At 46.0% G+C, this 19,004-nt stretch overlaps 1 protein-coding gene across 1 annotated transcript; it reads left to right on the top strand.

Moving 5' to 3' along the window:
- Positions 1 to 12,957: 12,957 nt before the first annotated feature.
- CRYBA1 (crystallin beta A1) lies at positions 12,958 to 18,857 on the top strand. The gene is made up of 6 exons (XM_043583508.1): positions 12,958 to 13,022; positions 14,623 to 14,687; positions 15,658 to 15,776; positions 16,991 to 17,132; positions 18,050 to 18,192; positions 18,612 to 18,857. Exons 1-6 carry the CDS (start codon positions 12,992 to 12,994, stop codon positions 18,757 to 18,759), a joined length of 648 nt encoding a protein of 215 aa, XP_043439443.1. The 5' UTR covers positions 12,958 to 12,991; the 3' UTR covers positions 18,760 to 18,857.
- Positions 18,858 to 19,004: the final 147 nt, after the last annotated feature.

The following is a 19,004-nucleotide window of genomic DNA, read 5'->3' as shown; positions in this document are numbered from 1 at the left end:
CCCTTAAAATTATTAAGTTCCTTGGGTTCTTACTTTGCCCTAAAGAAAGATATGCTTAACGGGATGGATAGTGTAGAGAAAAAACAAGTCCATTGGGTGTGACAATACGGAAGTGGTCACACTGGCCACACAGTGGTCTCCCTGGCCAAAGCAGTTTTGGAAGAGTGGCAAGGACAGAAATAAACATCACTGTTATTGAAAGTGAGAGGGGTGGGGCGCCTGGGTGGCTCAGTCGGTTGAGCGTCCGACTTCGGCTCAGGTCACGATCTCGCGGTCCGTGAGTTCGAGCCCCGCGTCAGGCTCTGGGCTGATGGCCCAGAGCCTGGAGCCTGCTTCCGATTCTGTGTCTCCCTCTCTCTCTGCCCCTCCCCCGTTCATGCTCTGTCTCTTTCTGTCTCAAAAATGAAAAATTAAAAAATGTTTAAAAAAATTAAAAAAAAAAAAAAGAAAGTGAGAGGGGTGAAGATGTTGAAATAATCACTACTTCTTTAAGACCTCTGGCCATGGTGGGAGCAAGGGGTGATGTCCAGAAGGGCAAGCGGAGTCTTGGATGGTCTTGGGGTTTTGTTTTGAGATGAAGCCTTAAGCGTATTTATAGGCGGAGGAAAAAGAATCAGGAGGAGAAGGGTTAAAAATTACAGGACCAGAAGGGTGCCTGAGTGGCTCAGTCAGTTGAGCATCCGACTTCAGCTCAGGTCATGATCTCACGGTTCGGTTCGTGTCAGGCTCTGTGCTGACATCTCAGAGCCTAGAGCCTGCTTCAGATTCTGTATCTGCCTCTCCTCCTCTCTCTCTCAAAAATAAACACACATTTTTTTTAATTAAAAAAAAACCTGACCCCTACTTACTCCTCAAAACTGTCAAGGTCATCAGAAGTCAGGAATGTCTGAGGAACTGTCACACACACAAAAAAAGGAGCCTAAGGAGACATGACGACTAAACGTAATAAGGCATCTATGCTGGAATCTTGGAACAGAAAAAGGACATTAGGGAAAAACTGAGGAAATCTATGTAAGTATAGACTTTAGTTAATAATAATGTGCTACTACTTGTTCATTATTGTGACAAATGGACTATACTGATGTAAGATGTTAATAATAGGGAAACTGGGTTTGGGGCATATGAGAATTCTCTCTACTGTCCTCACAATAATTCTGTAAATCTAAAACTATTCTGATATTTTTTTGAAGTTTACTTTATTTTTTTAAAGTTTATTTATTTATTTTGAGAGAGAGAAAGAGAGCGCATGTGAGCAGGGGGAGGGCAGAGGGAAAGAGTGGGGAGAGAGAATCCCAAGCAGGCTCCACACTGTCAGCGTGGAGCCTGACTCAGGGCTTGAACTCACGAACTGTGAGATCATGACCTGAGCCGAAGTCAAGAGTCAGACACTGAACCAACTGAACCATCCAGGTGCCCCTCCTTTTTTCTTTTTTTAACGTTTATTTATTGTTGAGAGAGAGAGAGAGAGCAGGAGAGGGGCAGAGAGAGGGAGACACAGAATCTGAAGTGGGCTCCAGTCTCGGAGCTGACAGCACAAAGCCCGACGTGGGGCTTGAACTCATGAACCGCGAGATCCTGACCTGAGCTGAAGTCAGAAGCTTAACTGACTGAGCCACCTAGGTGACCCTACATTACTATTTTTTTAAAGTAGGAACTTTATTCTGTTCTTTGCTGTATACCTACAATTTTTCTTGTTTTTTTTTTTTTTTGAAAGAGAAGAGTGAGTGAGAATGGGGGAGAAGTGCAGAGTGAGAGAGAGAAAGAAAATCTTAAGCAGTCTCCACGCTCAGTGAGGGGCTCAATCCCATGACCCTGGGATCATTAGCTAAGCTGAAATCAAGAGCCAGATGCTCAACTGACTGAGCCACCCAGGTGCCCCTAAAACATTTACTTTAAAAAAAGGGAATGGGGGCACCTGGCTGGCTCACTCTGTAAAGTATACGACTCTTGATCTCAGGGTCATGAGTTTGAGCCTCATGTTGTGTGTGGAGACTACTTAAAAAAAAAAAAAGTGAATGGAAAATGGTAAATATCGCAACAAAAAGGACAGTCAAATCTAAGTGAGGGCAGTGAGCAGAAGCTTTGACAAGGGCCTGGAATTGGAGGCACCAAATACCCACAGGAGGCTGGGTTCTACAAGGAGGCTCAAAGCAGGACTTTGTGATGATCTATAGAAAGAGTAGCTAGGTTTCAGTTCCCCCACCTTCCCACTCACAGCACGGTTAAAACCCTTCAGGAGATAAGACCGTCTGGACTTTGAATCCGAGGGACTGCAGGAGACAATGCACTAGGCACAGAGGGGGGAAGTGAGCCGCTGAGCTGACATCAGTAAGAGGAAGTGAGAGTTCATTCTACACCTGACCCCTTGCACCCGGGTCTAGAAAACGAACAGCCAGAGAGATCATCATTCTCAGCAGAAACTGAAGCACCCCAAGGAAAACACCTGTAGATACTGATCCCAACAAAAGAGCCAGTTGGCCACCTCTTGTCCTATAATGAAACCCACTGGCTGACGATCTTCACTCAAACATCCAGCACTCCTAATCCGTTTTTCGCAATCTGCTTCCAGCCAGTTTTTTCTTTTCTTTTCTTTTCTTTTTTAACTTTTTTTTAAACGTTTATTTATTTTTGAGACAGAGAGAGACAGAGCATGAACAGGAGAGGGTCAGAGAGAGGAAGACACAGAATCCGAAACAGGCTCCAGGCTCTGAGCTGTCAGCACAGAGCCCGACGTGGGGCTTGAACTCATGGACCGCGAGATCATGACCTGAGCCGAAGTCGGATGCCCAACCGACTGAGCCACCCAGGCGCCCCAGCCAGCTTTTTATTTAATAAGAAAGGACATCCACAGATCATAACACATTTGAGAAGAACCTCCAACATAAAGTAAAATCAAAACACACAAACAGAAGGAAAGGAACCCAAAAGGAGCAGAGATAATGTAGGGAGAAGAAGAAAACTTCAAAGAAGGTACAATGTCCTCAGAGAAATAAATGAAAATATTGCATCTATGAAACAAGAATAGAATGCTTTTATTTTACTTTTTTTTATTTATTTTGAGCGAGAGAGAGAGAAAGAGAGCAAGCACACATAGGGGAGGGGCAGAAAAAGAGAGAGAGAGAGAGAGAGAGAGAGAGAGAGAGAGAGAGAATCCCAAGCAGGCTTTGCACTGTCAGCACAGAGCCTGACTGGGCGCTTGAACTCATGAACCATGAGATCATGACCTGAGCCAAAATCAAGAGTCAGGTGCTTAACCAACTGAGCCACCCAGGCACTCCTGCTTGCCTTTTTTTTTTTTTTTAAGATTTTTTTTAAGGTTTATTTATTTTTGAGAGAGAAAGAGTGAGCAGGAGAGAGGCAGAGAGAGAGGGGGACAGAGGATCAAGCAGACTCCATGCTGACAGCAGAAAGCCTGATGTGGGGCTCAAACTCGCAAACTGTCAGATCATGATCTGAGCCAAAGTTGGACGCTTAACCAACTGAGCCATCCAGGCCCCTCTAAGACTTTATTTTTAAGTAATCTCTACACCCAACATGGGGCAAGAACTCACAACCCCGAGACCAAGAGTCACACACTCCACCGAGGCAGCCAGCCACCCCAAGAATGGAATGCTTTTAAAATGAAACAATCAGAGATAACAAAATTGGCTCCTGGACATTAAACATGTAATAGTGAGGGATGCCCGGGTGGCTCAGTCCGTTAAGCATCAGACTTCAGCTCAGGTCATGATCTCGCAGTTCGTGAGTTCGAGCCTCGCGTCAGGCTCTGTGCTGACAGCTCAGAGCCTGGAGCCTGCTTCGGATTCTGTGTCTCCCTCTGTCTTTCTGCCCCTACCCCACTCGTACTCTGTCTCTCTCTCCCTCTCAAAAATAAATAAACATTAAAAATTTTTTTCAAACAAAGCAAAAAATACATAAATAAAAATGTGATAGTGAAAATGATAGATTTGATAAAAGAGTTTGTGGTAGACAAAATGATAGCCCTCCAAAGATGTTCCCCCTCTAGCCCCCAGTGATCCTACATGGCAAAGAGACTTTGCACGTATGATAAAGGAACTTGAGATGGGGAGAGCAGGCTGGATTGTCTGGGTCTGTAGTCACAGCGTCCTTGTGAGAGAGGCAGGCCAGAACATCAGAGGCAGAGACAGAGCGAGAAGGAGAGAGAGAGATCTGAAGATCCTATGCTATTGGCTCTGAAGTTAGAGGAAGGAACCCTGAGCCAAGAAGTGCAGGCGGGCTCTAATTGCTGGAAGAGGCAAAGAGACACATTCTCCCCGAGTCTACAGAAGGAACACGGCCCCACACAGAACTGTGAGGTCCTAAGTTCTCTCCTTTGAAGCCACCATGTTTGTGGTAATTTGCAATAACAGCGATGGGAAACGAATACAGGATTAAAAGCTAAAATCAAGGAAATCTCTTAGAGGTCAGAACAAAAACACGAAGGGACAAAAATAGAATAGATCTATCAGAAAACCGGAGTAACAGTTCAGGAGGTCCAACATCCAACCAATAGAAGTTGCAGACAAAGAGACATTTGAAACAGATGTGAGAAAATGATCAAAGAAATAATACAGGAACGTTTCTAATAATTGAAGGACATACGTTTCCTGAAGGTGGAATCTACCAAATGGGAAAAAAAGGAGAAAGATTTTCATCAAGGCACAGTCTCAAGAAATTCAGATTACTAGGGATTTTTAAAAAAAGGCTCCAGGGGCGCCTGGGTGGCTCAGTGGGTTGGGCATCCGACTTCGGCTCTGGTCATGATTTCGTGGTCCATGAGTTCGAGCCCCGCGTCGGGCTCTGTGCTGACAGCTCAGAGCCTGGAGCCTGTTTCGGATTCTGTGTCTCCCTCTCTCTCTGCCCCTCCCCCGTTCATGCTGTCTCTCCCTGTCTCAAAAATAAATAAACGTTAAAAAAAAATAAATAAATAAAAGGCTCCAAAAGCTTCTAGAGAGAAAATAAAAATTCTCATATAAAGGATCAGGAATCAAAATGGCATCACACATGGGGCGCCTGGGTGGCTCAGTCAGTTAAGTGTCCAACTCTTGGTTTTGGCTCAGGTCGTGATCTCACGGTTTCATGAGTTCAAGCGTCGGGCTCCATGTTGACAGTGTGGAGCCTGCTTGGGATTCTTGGTCTCCCTCTCTCTGTCCCTCCCCCACTTATGCTGTCTCTCTGTCTCAAAATAAATAAGTAAACTAAAAAAAAAAAAAAAATGGCATCACACATAAAAGACAAAGGGGAAATGCCCTCTCAATTTATAGAGAACTAGTACTCCAACATTCAGCCAAACCTTCAACCAAATGTGACTATATAAAAATACAGTTTTAGACATTTTGATCTTAAAGCGTTCATCATTTCTCAGAATGATATTGGTGAATGTGCTTTACCCGCTCAAAAAGGTAAACCATGAGGTTTGCCCATCTGGCTCCGTTGGTAGAGCATGAGCCTCTAGATCTAGGGTCATGACTTCAAGTTGGGTGTGGAGCTTACCTAAAAAAAAAATGAAAACAAAACAAAACAAGAAAACCAAAAAGTAATCTATGAGAGAGAAAGATACAGAATTCAATCCCAGAGCATAGCACAGGAAATTCCCAGGGTGTTTGCCAAGAGAAGTCTCTGGGCAGTACCTGTGCAGTAGCATAGAAAGAAATTTCTTGGGGCACCTGGGTGGCTCAGTTGGTTGAGCGTCCAACTTCAGCTCCGGTCATGATCTCACCGTTTGTGAGCTCAAGCCCCACATCGGGCTTGCTGCTGTTAGCCTGTCAGCACAGAGCCCGCTTTGGATCCTCTGTCCCTCTCTCTCTGCCCCTCCCCTGCTTATGTTCTCTCTCTCAACATAAATAAATAAATAAATAAATAAATAAATAAATAAATAAAACATTAGAAGAAGAAGAAGAAGAAGAAGAAAAAAGAAAGCCCTTCATACCGGAGCAGGACAACAGAGGCTTCCAGGGGAAGAGATGGAGCCAGTTGATTATCTGACAGGGTTGAGCAGAATATTGTATTAAGAGGCATTTCATGAAGATGCTGGAAAACTGAGTCCATGAAAAAACGGAAAAGCAAAACACGGTTCAAAAAGAAAACGTTATCATGCGTTACTTGGTCCAGTACTAAACAACATCTACAAAGTCACAGACACAGATTCACGGAATATGGATGCAAGCAGAATTTGTAATATATCTATAGAAGGATGGGGAGGGGAAAAGAGCTAAAATCCTCTCTGCCAATGTAGGAAATCTGTATATAACATCTAAAATCAATGAAAGAAAAACTAAAAGAGTTGACAATGAGAGCCTCTGGGGAGTAGGGCTTGTGAGTTTGTAAAAACAAACAAACAAACATGTATTATATATCTTTTATTAATATATGACTTCTTAAGTTACACTTCTTTTATTAATATATGACTTCTATAATAAAATATAGAAGTTACTTTTTAAAATACTATAGGGGTGCCTGGATGGCTCAGTTGGTTAAGCATCCAACTCTTGATTTCGGTTCAGGTTATGATCTTACAGTTTGTGAGTTCGAGCCCCGTGTGGGGCTCTGTGCTGACAGTGCAGAGCCTGCTTGGGATTCTCTCTCTCTCTCTCTGCCCCTCCCCTACTCATGCTCTCTCTGTGTCTCTCTCAAAATAAATAAACTTTAAAAGAAAGATAAATTTAAAAAATAAAAATAAATAAAATACTATAGGGGTGCCTGGGTGGTTCAGTCAGTTAAGCAGCCGACTTCAGCTGAGGTCATGATCTCGCGGTCTATGGGTTCGAGCCCCACATTGGGCTCTGTGCTGGCGGCTCAGAGCCTGGAGCCTGCTTCAGATTTTACATCTCATTCTCTTTCTCTTTCTGCCCCTCCCCTATTCATGCTCTCTGTCTCTCTGTCTCTCTCTCAAATAATAAACATTAAAAAAAATTTTTTTTATTAAAAAAATACTATAGACAAGAAGGGACTAATTGACTACATGAAGTCCTTAAGAAGGGTGAAAGTATGTTACCCGGGACAGGAAGCAGTGAGCAGCCCGGGAGGGTAGTGAAGAGGTGAGAGCTATGGAAATAGTGGTGTTATAGGTACTGCAGGTTCCAGGGGCAGGAAGTGAAGAAAGGTCATGGCTGATGAAACAGGATGTAAGATGTCCCGCTGGGAGGAAAGGGAGTACAGGTGGGTGAACAGCATGAGGAGAGCACAGAACAGAATGCACAGATGTGGACATTTGGGCTGAGACGTTAAAGTAGTAGTCGTACGTGACAGTTATGGGATAGACCACTCCGCAGAAATTTTGAAGGTGTTTGAGAACTGATTTGGTGGCTCTTAGCCCTCCCTTTTTACCGTGAGGATGTATAGAGTCGGAGAATTTAGGGACAGAACTTGGAGACAGTATTGGGAGAAAGCTGTGCTGTGAACCCCACCACCCTTCAGGGGAAGGAGTCAAAGAGTTTCACCTCAAGAAAAGGAGAGGGCTCCAAGATCCACTTGGAAAGCTTGCCGTGTGTCCCTCCACTTCAAAATCCAATGGTTGGACGTTGGGCTGGACAACCACTGAGGGAGGAGACAAAGCAGGGAAGGCTGAATACGAATCCACCTACACACCAGAATTTTCCCAGGCAGAGTACGCACAAGTGTTTGGCGTGGCCCAAAGGTGGGTCATGCCTCACAAGGATCTGGCATGGGGCCGGAGCAGATTTAGTCTGATAGAAGTCCTGGAGGATCAATGAGTCCTTGTCAGAATGGATCTGGGGCCGTAGTGGAGATGCATAGACCTAGGTCAAGGCTACTACAGGTGGGAGCCCTCCCAAGAACCACTACGTGCCCACCAGACAGGCAGCTTTGAAGAGTTTCCGGGTACGGAATGTGAAGCCATCTTACCCCAGGGCCATCAAGGAAGAAGTGTCCTGTTCTCCTTCCTCTTCCATTCCCTCTAACCCTGAGAGGATTAGAAACCAGTGCGTAAGTGGAAGAAGAAAAAGAGTGTACTTTCCCTGGTTGCAGGCTTTCTGCCTAAAGCAGGTCCTAGCTAGGGTGGCAGAGAGAAGACTTTCCTCTGAAAGGAGATTGAAGTTTTGGTTACCGCGGTGGACGGAATATTCTAGTTGAAAATCAAGACGGTCTTTGGTGATTGAAAGTAACCATCCACGTTCTTATTACCTAAACGTGACCAGAAAATTCATGAGACTGCCCAAGTTTACATCCAGGACAGGGGAGGGAAACTTGTGCCGCTGAAGGAACGTACAGGAGCAGAGGAGATGGAAATAAAGTTGCTTCTGTGGCTCTTCCCCATGAGCCGTGCTTGTTCACACGAGTGAAAGGTAACATGGTAAGAGCAACATGGTAAAGAGTATAGATTTTGGTACCCAAGAGAATTGAGTTTGAATCTGGCCGAGCCACCTCCTAGCTAGGTGACCTTGGGTAAGAAACATGACCTCTCTGAGTCTGTTTTTTCTATTATAAAAATAGTTGAGCATATCTCACAGGGTTATTTGGGAAGATTAAATAAGATAACATTTGGAAAGAGGGGCCTGGGTGACCCAGTTGAGCGTCCCACTCTGGATTTCAGCTCAGGTCACGGCCTCATGGTTCCTGGGATCGAGCCCCGTGTCGACAGCACAGAGCCCGCTTGGGATTTTCTCTCTCTCCTCTCTCTCTGCCCCTCCCTCGCTCATGCTCCGTGTCTCTCTCAGAAATAAAGTAACATTTTTAAAAAATGTTCGGAACCTATTTATACTCCAAAATATTCACTGCTTCTCTGGAATTCATATTTAACTGGGCATCCTATGCTTTGATTTGCTAAATCTGGCCACCCTCAATGGGACAGGGTTGGACCACTGGGCTGTGGTGAACAGGGGGGCTAGGCGTCCTCCAGCAGGATGAGGCCCATCCTTGTACATGTTTTCTACGTCTTGAAGGGTTTCGGTTGAGAGGAAAAGACTTGACCGGCAGCCTCCAGGACTTGAGTGAGACTGAACGGAACTGAAAGGCCCTCAAGCCAGCTCCACGCCCTGGCCCTCAGGACAACAGCATCCCGAGCAGGTGGGTGTCTTTTACTCCTGGCCGCAGAGGAACGGATGCCCAAAGCAAGGGCTCGGAAAGAATTGGAGGCTCAGGATGTCCCCAAGTTCTCTCCCAGCACTTGGGCCTTCCCAGGCCCAGCCAGGCCTTGGCTCTCCTGCTGGGGCTGGGGTAAAACAGGTCCCCCAGAAGCAGCCCCTTGTGGGGGAGGTAGGTGCTGGCCGAACGCTGACTGGGCCCTTTGCTTTGTACCCATCCTGCTTATTCCCAAACAACAGAAGTGCTGCTCAGCCGCCTGGTCAGCCCCATTATGCTCTTGCCACAAAGTGCTGAGTCCAGGGGCTGCCCGGGCCCCATGACCTCACCCCTCCTGCACTGGGCCTCATCCTGTGAGGCTCCCTGGGCCTAGAGGGAAGGCCAGGGGGCCAAGCCAGCCATAAGATTCTCCTGAGCATCCACCGTGCTTGGCAAGTAGCCCTAGTCTTGAGGAGGTCAAAGTTCAAACTGACCAGGTGACACGCAGGGGGGCTGCCTCGTTCCCCCCTAAGGGCCGTCATCGCCTCCAAACCGACAGCCGGTTCCTCCATTTCCCCACCAGCTCGTGCAAGGAGTATGTGGGCTGAGAACAGAGTTCACAATCCACGTCCACCGTAGATCGGCGGTGCCCTCAGAGGATCTGACGGACTGTACTGCTAACATCAAGTAAAGAAAAATAGTGGGAAAAAAGAAAAACTGAATGAACGTGGGCCTTTCCAAATTCAAAGAAAGCCCTTTTTCATCGGATAAATTTTTCTAAGATCTTTGCAGCTTGGTCCCACTGGTCTCTATGAGAATCTGGCACGAGACGGTATCTGCTTTGGAACAATCAATAACGTAGATGCCATTTATTGAGCTGAATCCCTAACGCTGCCCTGAAACTTACATCTACCTCCGTCTGACAGCAGTGAGTCAGACAGGTAGTATCATCCTACTGTAGGCCAGAGATGCAGGGCTGCCCGGAGGAAGGAATATGGTCTTTGGAGTCAGACAGACATGCATTCAAAAAGCTGCTGGGTTCCCTGGGCCAGAACGTGGCCCCTCAGAACCTCAGTAAACTCGTCGGTAAAATGGGTATTATAATAATCTGCTTCATGGGTTATTGCGAAGATAAGGGAAGTGCTATCTGGTTCACAGTAAATGCTCGGTAAACTGCAGTTATTATTAAGGATGAACAGGAGAGGGGCGCCTGGGTGGTTCGGTCAGTTTGACGTCTGACTCTTGATTTCAGCTCAGGTCATGATCTCACAGTTCGTGGGATCAAACCCCATGTCAGGCTCTGTGCTGACAGCATGGACCCTGCTTGGGATTCTCTCTGTCCCTCCCTCTCTGCTCCTCCCCTGCTCACGCTCACTCTCTCTCAAAATAAATACATAGACTTAAAAAAAAAAAAAAAAAAAAAAAGATGAACAGGAGAGACCCAATCCCAGCTTGGGAGAAAGAATTACAAACTAAGTGCTCCCTCATTTCCACTCCTGGAGTGGCTCTTCCCTGACTTTCCTGGAAAGAGACGGTGGTGGGGGCCAAAGTGCCCATGCTGTAACCATCATGGGGCATGTGAAGCCACAGTGCCAAGCAATGCCAGAGGGAGACTTCTATAGAACGTGGTTAAAAATCATAATGGGGTGATATTTGGAAAGCATAGCAGTTAGTTGGATTCCTGGTAATTCTTCTTCAGCTTTCTCGGATTTTGGGTAGTTGAGGAAAGCAGAGAGAAGACAGGCTAGGGCTGCTCATGACTCCAAGAATATTGAATGTATATTTGTAAACTGTTCTCACAGTAACCCTGGTCCCCCTTCCATACACACATGATAGTTTTGTGTGTGTGGGTTTGAGCTTCTTGACCAAACATAAAAGCCCACTTTTCTGTAAAAATTAAAAACGGGCTCAGTCAGTCTTCATTATACTAACACTTAAATAGGGTGTAAAACTCTTACATTGAGATGCTGAGAGCATATGAAGCACAAAGACAACATATGCAGGTCATTTGTCGCTCGGGTAAGGACTATATCAGAGTTACCTCTGTGCCTCCAGAGTTGCAAAACCTCATCAGAGGATGTCATTCACTTATTTATCCAATCACTCAAAATGTACTTATTGAGCTAGGAGTTATGCCCAGAACTGAAGATACAATGACAAACAAGACGGATGAAGCCCCTGCCCTCATAGAGCATGAAGTCTAATAGAAGAAGCAGATACTTAAACAATCAGCTTTTTTATTTTCAAAAATAGCTTTAATTATCTTGATAGAAATTGTGTCCACATTGTTCAAAACCCAAGAAGTACAGAAGAATATACTGTGAAAAGTTTTGTCCTCTACTTGCGCCCTGAGTGCCTCAGTTTCCCTCCTTGGAGCCCAATATTTCTAGTTTCTAAAGTAATTCCTACAGCATTATCAACTCAATACTTAGAGAAGTACAGGGTGCATGAGGGACCACTGCAGGGTCCCTAAGCCAGTCCAGGGGGTAGGGAATGAATGAATGAATGAATGAATGAACAGATGACCAAATCGGTATTTCACTAAGACCCCAATTCCGCGGAGGAAGAGAAGGAAAAGTGAGGAAGGACCACCAGCCATGGACAGTGGGTTCCATAAGCCCTTGCATGGTCACCAGCTGGCCAGAACCTACCATGATCCCCAAGTCAACTCTGTCCCTTGCCAGCCCCTGATCCAGACATCACCAATTAATCCAGCAGCAGAAACATTCAGGGTGGCACATTGTGTTTAGCATCAGACCTGTATGTTTGGAATGTTCTACCCAAATCTGCACATACTTGTGTATATATCAGAACTTGTTCCCTGGTTTTTGGTTCTAAGAAAGCGGCTCCAAAGAACCTTGAGTCACAGACTAGAGAGATTGGCAGAGGGATTGGGAGAACTTTACTGGGAAGAGGTTCTTCCTCTCTCCAAGCTGCCATGGAACTTTTCTCCAGTATCTGTCACCAGAAAGAGAGTAGAGTAATAAGCAATAATAACCCCATAACGTGTCAGGTAGATACTATCTCCTTTTGGGGGGGTTGAGAGACACTGAGTGACTTTGCCCAGAATCACCTAGCCAACAGAGCTGGGATTTGAACCTGTGTCTGCCTGCCTCAAAGCCCTCCTCGCCCACTGCAAGCCTCTGCTCCTCAGAGCAGCTGTGCTATTTGAGCCACATCCTCCCCTCAGGGCTTCTGGGGAAGCCAATGATTCCCCTACACTAATCTCACCAAATACCCCGAACTTCCAGAGAGAAATCCTTTGAATCTTTAGGATATTATAGACATAGTACCTCGGGCCTGTGAGGTTTCCAAGGTCCTGAAACAATATAGTCACAGCCCAGAAAGATTTACTGGCTCCAAATTTTTAAAACAAAAGCGCAAAATTAAAAGGAATATTTAATAAAATAGTTATGGAGAGATTCCTGTCTACGAGTCAACCATAACTGAATCCAGCCCTTACATATTTATATATAGATATAGTATAAGAAAGATTCCTGAGAACACAGTGAACCTTCTTTTCTTTGTCTTAATGAAGTTCAGAACTGTTATAGGCCTTTCCTGTTTTTTAACAACAAAAATGTATATCCCGTATGGGAAGTGAGGTGCGTTTTGATGTGTCAGGTACGACCTGGGTCTTCGGAAGGTCCCAGGGTAGCGTGAGGAGCCTGGAGAGGGGTAGGGGACAAGCACTCACACGGGGGCCTGTCCTCACCTCGCAGCTGTTCTGAGATCAAGATCACGGCAGCCAAGGTCTGCAGCCCCCAGCCTTGCCCTCAGCAGCAGGGCCTCTCTGGATTTCTGTTTCCCCAGTTTAAACAAAAGCCTGAGGGATGCCTGCCCAGCAGGCTGAAGCACCAAAGCTCTGGGGATCAGGAGGAACAAAAGCAGAGGGAAAGCAGAGTGCTGACAGGGCCAGAGGCCATCGGCCACAGGGCTATAAAGGGCAGGGCCGCAGAGGAAGTGGCACCAGATGGAGACCCAGACTGTGCAGCAGGAGCTGGGTGAGTAAGGCCCTGCAGGTGTCCTGGCCCTTCCATTCCTTCCCCTGCAGAGACATGCCCAGGAGGGGCCCTGCTTTTTCTGTCTTGTGGTCAGAGCCTCGGAGGATGGCTAGAGGAGAGTAGGGAACACGGGGAGTGGGGAGGCAGCCTGCTCTCGCCACCCCAAGAGGAGTGGCAAGTGCCATTTATGTGGCAATAACCACTGGCCTAGCAGTTATGGCTGGGAGGGGGCATGGGGCTCCAAGAAATGAGCAGCTTCCTGGGGCACAGGGAGAAGCCATGGGGGGCAGGAGCTGGGAAATACTTACTCAGAGGTTCAGAATGGAAAGATAGATCACAGAGTTTACACGCATCAGTCCCTGGGCCTAACACTGGCCCCAAAGAAGGGCCGTGAATGGCTGTTCTGAGCCATGAAAACTGCCTGTCTCGTTCCCTCCTCCCCTCCCTCCTATCTTTCCTTCCTTTTACACTTCCTACCATCTTTTCTGTCGACCTAATCTCTATGAGCCTCAGTGTCCTCATCTGTAAAATGGGGATAATGATAGTACCTCCCTCATAGGCCTGGTGCAAAGCTCAAATGTATTCATGCATATCAAGCATTTAGAACAGAGCCTGGCATAGAATGAGCCACTGTTGGCTATCACTACCCCCTTTTCTTGCTCACTTTCCTTCGGTAAGTCTTTTTCTTTTTTTTTAAGTGTTTATTTATTTTTGAGTGAGAGAGAGAAAGGGAAAGAGAGCATGTGCTGGGGAGGGGCAGAGACAGAGGGAGACAGAAGATCCCAAGCCGGCTCTGCACTGAGAGCAGACAGCCCGATGTGGGGCTCGAACTCACAAACCCCGAGATCATGACCTGAACTGAAGTCAGACGCTCAATTGACTGAGCCACCCAGGCGCCCCTCAATAAGTCTTTTCCGATGCCACCCATCCTCCCCCACAACCCCGTACTGCCCGGACTTGGGGCTCAGCACGGTGCCACATCGATCAGTCAGAGGAGACCCAGACCCTGCCATTGAGATGTTCACCCAGGACACATTCAATAGAAAGGTCGGTACTCTTATGAGTGCCAGAAATCAGGAAAGAAAGCAATTCACCACAGGCTGGAAAAGCAGCAATGTCTCTCTGAGGAGGCCAGGCCAAAGCCAGGGAGGCCTAGAAGACAGAGACGGAGGGAGGGAATGGTGGCCTGGTCATGCATGGCTGGTTGGCTGGAGGCTGTGTGGAGCCAGGTGGGAGGGGACCACACATTGGTAATATGAGGGTCTGGGCTAGATGCTTGCCAAGGAGTTTATACTGGGGTACTTGAGACCTAGGCAATGCTGCCCCCCATAGGGGGGTTCCTGGAGGCAGGCAAGAGGGCGACAGCCACACTAATCAAGAGGTCATGTCACCTGTGCGGTGTCTCACCTGTATTACTGCTAATCCTTTCAATAACTGCACACAGAAGCTTTACTGATGGAAAACAACTAGTGAGAGGCAGAGCCAGGATCCTACCCAAAGTCTATCTGTTGGATCTGATGCCCCCTTTCCTTTTCCTGTGCTCTATCACCTCATCCTCTCCCCATGAGGCCAAGTCACTGATACGTGTTTTGTCTTCCAGAAGCCCTTCCAACCACCAAGATGGCTCAAACCAACCCCATGCCGGGGTCCGTGGGGCCATGGAAGGTAAGCTCCCTGCCATCACATGGAATATTCAGTAGTTCCACAGAGCAGAGTATGAGATCCTGCCACAGAACAGGCCCCAGGGCTGTGTTTTTTCCATGCAACAATGACCGACCAATAAAATGCCAGTTTTAGGGGAAGGGCCTACCCACCGTTGAGATGCTGTCTCAGGATGGATCTTTCAGAATACCCCATTTAGACAGAAGGATGATCCTGGAAGCCCAAATGATACCTAGTTTTCTAGGTCACCTCTCCACCACACTACTAAAGTCATCTTAAAATAGAGCAGCCCAGAGTGGATTATGATGCCATGGAGAAACCGGGGGCCCAGAAACGAAGAGATCCCACCAGATCCCAAACCAGGACTCCTGACTCCCAACCTGAACTTGATTGCAACCATTTCCTGAAGTGGCTGAAACTTAGCTTTTCACTGTTTTCCTCAACATCCCTTCAACTGGGTCAACTCTGAGGACAGCTCACAGCTTTGAGGGTCGTCCTCTAGCCAAGGTTCAAGAGCTGAGTTCTAGTACAAGGTATAAAAGGGGTTTATCACAACTCTCCCTTTATACTTTCCATTTCTGTTGAGGATGTGGCTGGAGAAGATAAGAAATAATCCACAGGAAGGCCTGGGACCTAGAATCCTTGCCTCTGGGCCACACTTCTGCAGGGAGCATGGTGGAATGATTCCACAAGTCCTTGGTCTGTCCACTGGGCTAGCTATTGTCCCTGGCAAACCATTCCCATCATAAGCAAAACCCCACAGTACATCCCTGGGCATGTAAACACCACCAACCAATGGTATTAATTCAAATTCCTTCCTATCCTGTCTATACCGGAAGAGACCCTACCAGACATCCTGGGCTATAGCTAGGGATGGAAAACACAGGGTCAGACAGAAGTTAAGCTCTTGACCTGGGCCTCTGTTCTTCCTGAGGTACCATATTCTAGCTCTTTCCCTTTCAATTCCATTCAGATAACCATATATGACCAGGAGAATTTCCAGGGCAAGAGGATGGAGTTCACCAGCTCCTGCCCAAATGTCTCTGAGCGCAGTTTTGATAATGTCCGGTCTCTCAAGGTGGAATGTGGCGCGTGAGTATGGACCCCATAGTCCTTATTTGTGGTCTCTGCAGATGGGGTGTGGAAAGATGTTCACCCAGACTCTAGTCATTTCTTGGAGACAGGCCTCCCTATGGAAGTAATCTCAAAAGAAATCACTACATGTGTAATTTAGTAACGCAAAGCTAGAAGGAACAGGAGGTTCCTAGTTGCTTGCTAGATTGGAGAGGGGGTAAAAACATGCAGACCATGCGGTGGGGCAGTGACAGTCGTTAGATCTGTGCCTCTAGAGCCCATAGGCTGCTACCTAGGATTTTCTCAGAATAGCCACAAGACCCTTTAGTTTTTCTTGTCTACAGAAAATAGAGAGGAAACTGTCAAGCTCTTTACAGCTAACTCCTTTCCTGCATGTCCCAGGGCAGCCACTACTGGCTAATTTCTCTATGTGCGATGGAACTCAACCCCAGAACTTGAGAGCCATATGAGTTCCCAGTGAGTCTTTAGGAGTTTCTTGTTGATGATTAATTTCTTTGGCAAGTTAGACTCTTACTTCCGGACTCTTGGCAGGGAGGTTGAGGCCTTTACCATCAGCCTGAAAACATGAGCAAAGGGCTCTCCTTTGGCCTAAGCAAAACTGGCTCTGCAGTGGATAGGCTTCCACAAGTTGCTCACCACCAAATTGAGTTAACCCTTTAAAGGGAGTAAAATACTTTAAGGTATCATCGGTAACAAAATTGACCTGAGGTGTTTTAATAAATAAGGTATAGGTGTGTGACGGTAGGAGAAAACCCACAAAGTTAAAAGGAAACAAGAGACTAGTAATCCATCAGCTGCCTGTTCATCCCTTTGCTTCCTTAGGAAGAAGCCAATAGGTTTGGCTGGAGCCAAAGCAATAGTCAGTCACTAGATCCTGAACCTGGAGCTCCAAGTAGAGAATAAGGTAACCTGGAGAGAAAGGAAATAAAACTTGAGACTGACTTTGCTAATACACATTTCTCAGGTCAGTGAAGTAGACCCTTTCAGTGGAGAATCCCAAAACAAATAGTCCATCTACAAACTTGCTTAATGCAGCTGCCAAGCTCATTCCCCACCTCTTGTGATAAATATTATCACTTCGTCGTATGGCTCTATTGGAATTGGCTTGATAGTTTACCTCACGGTTGACACCTAAAACAAAAGATGCCTTCTCCCTGAGGCCATGCAGGCCCTGAACACCATGATCAAACGTCACTACTTGTCTTTGGCAGCTGGGTTGGTTATGAGCACACCAGCTTCTGTGGGCAACAGTTTATCCTGGAGAGAGGAGAATACCCTCGCTGGGATGCCTGGAGCGGGAGTAATGCCTACCACATTGAGCGCCTCATGTCCTTCCGCCCCATCTGTTCAGCTGTGAGTCTCTGAAATGTTCACTTCTGGGCATGTTGGGGGGACGCGGTAAGAGAGGGTATACAGATGGATTGACATTTAGTATTACTTCTCATCAGTTATGCTGAAATGCAGCAGGAAGGATAAAAGTATAAAAGAGAAGACACTAGTCCAAGTTTGCCATTTGTTTTTTTCCCCACTAAGAGGTATTTTCATTAAGCTAAAAGCAAGGGTGGCAGGAAGTGGATACTCAAGAGCTCAGATCTTCTACAGCGCAGTAGGATAACTGACAGCTAATTATGCCTGTGTACTTCATACGGGATAGTCTCAGCCTTAATGTTTGTGTAGTGTTTATATCCCCTACTGGACTTTAGGTTATTTCCAACACCATACACACACAGGCTTACTTGTTCTATTAATTTCTGTGATCTTTTCTCACATTAGTGAATATTAATGCCTTGGTTGGCTGTTTGCTGCAAGTACTTTTTTCCCTGCTCTTATTATATTTTCTTCATGTCTTTTGTTGTCCCAAAGTATCACATCAGTTATTTGTACATTTTTTTTTTTAATGTTCATTTTTGAGAGAGAGAGTGCGAGCAGGGGAGGGGCAGAGGGAGAGGGAGACAGAGAATCTGAAGCAGGCTCCACATTGTCAAACTCAGGTACCTTGAGATCATGACCCGAGCCGAAGTTGGAAGCTCAACCGACTGAGCCACCCAGATGCCCATTATTTGTACATTTTAAATATTATGGTATTAAACTGGATCGGGCAGGATTAATTCTTACCACCATATTGCCTGCAATATTCTTACAATCAATGATCGTGTACTTCCTTCTGTAAACCAGAAGTGTTTTGAATTTGAAAAATATGGTAATTAAAGAATTAAGATGACAGCCATTACGCTTATGCCAAATGGTTTTTAAAAATTTCTGGGTTACAGAATCATAAGGAGTCGAAGATTACCATCTTTGAGAAGGAAAACTTCATTGGACGCCAATGGGAGATCTGTGATGACTACCCCTCCTTGCAAGCCATGGGTTGGCTCAACAACGAAGTTGGTTCCATGAAGATACAATGTGGGGCGTAAGTGCAAAAACAGGGTTGGGGTACATTTCAAAGTAACTCTTGCAACTGTAAGCCTTGTGAATATTAATACATCTATGGTTACATCTTATCAGATTTCATACATTAGATCATAATTGGTATGGATGGCACATTGTAGTTATTACTAATATTCAAATTTCAAGTTGTTGGCCCTCTCAAATATTCCTCTGTGGAAGCACTTATGCTGACTACTCTTTTACGTTTTTTCATGATCAAGGTTCATTTTCAACTAGCTGTAGCCATATTATGCTCATGAACAGTGCCTGGCACATTTAGGATGCCTATTGTTTTCTTAACCTACAAGCATTCTCGATCAGTTGTGTTGAGAAAAGAGGCTCCTGGCCAGGTATTGACCAGGTTCCTAATTTTAATAACCTAATGTGCTTTGGATTTTCTAGCTGGGTCTGCTACCAGTATCCTGGATACCGTGGGTATCAATATATCTTGGAATGTGACCACCACGGAGGAGACTATAAACACTGGAGAGAGTGGGGTTCTCACGCCCAGACTTCCCAGATTCAATCGATTCGCCGTATCCAACAGTAGTGGATTAAAAGCCCCAAAGTAAGAGAAACCTTGCTAAGCAATCTAGAATGAGTTTTATGTTAGCTGCTGAAATCCACAATAAATGTCATTAAAAACAACAACTGTGTAGACTGAACTAACTACCATACTTTTATATAAATCACGCTCGTGGGGCTTGAGAATTTATAGACAAGCTTCGGTAAAACTCCGAATTCCCTTTTGTATCCTTGCAGGTCACTCACCAGACCAGATACAATTATCCTAAC

The sequence above is a fragment of the Prionailurus bengalensis genome, chromosome E1 (assembly GCF_016509475.1).
Source record: "Prionailurus bengalensis isolate Pbe53 chromosome E1, Fcat_Pben_1.1_paternal_pri, whole genome shotgun sequence".
NCBI lineage: Eukaryota > Metazoa > Chordata > Mammalia > Carnivora > Felidae > Prionailurus > Prionailurus bengalensis.
Note: the sequence above shows the minus strand (reverse complement) of the source record. Positions and strands in the feature narration are given on the sequence as shown.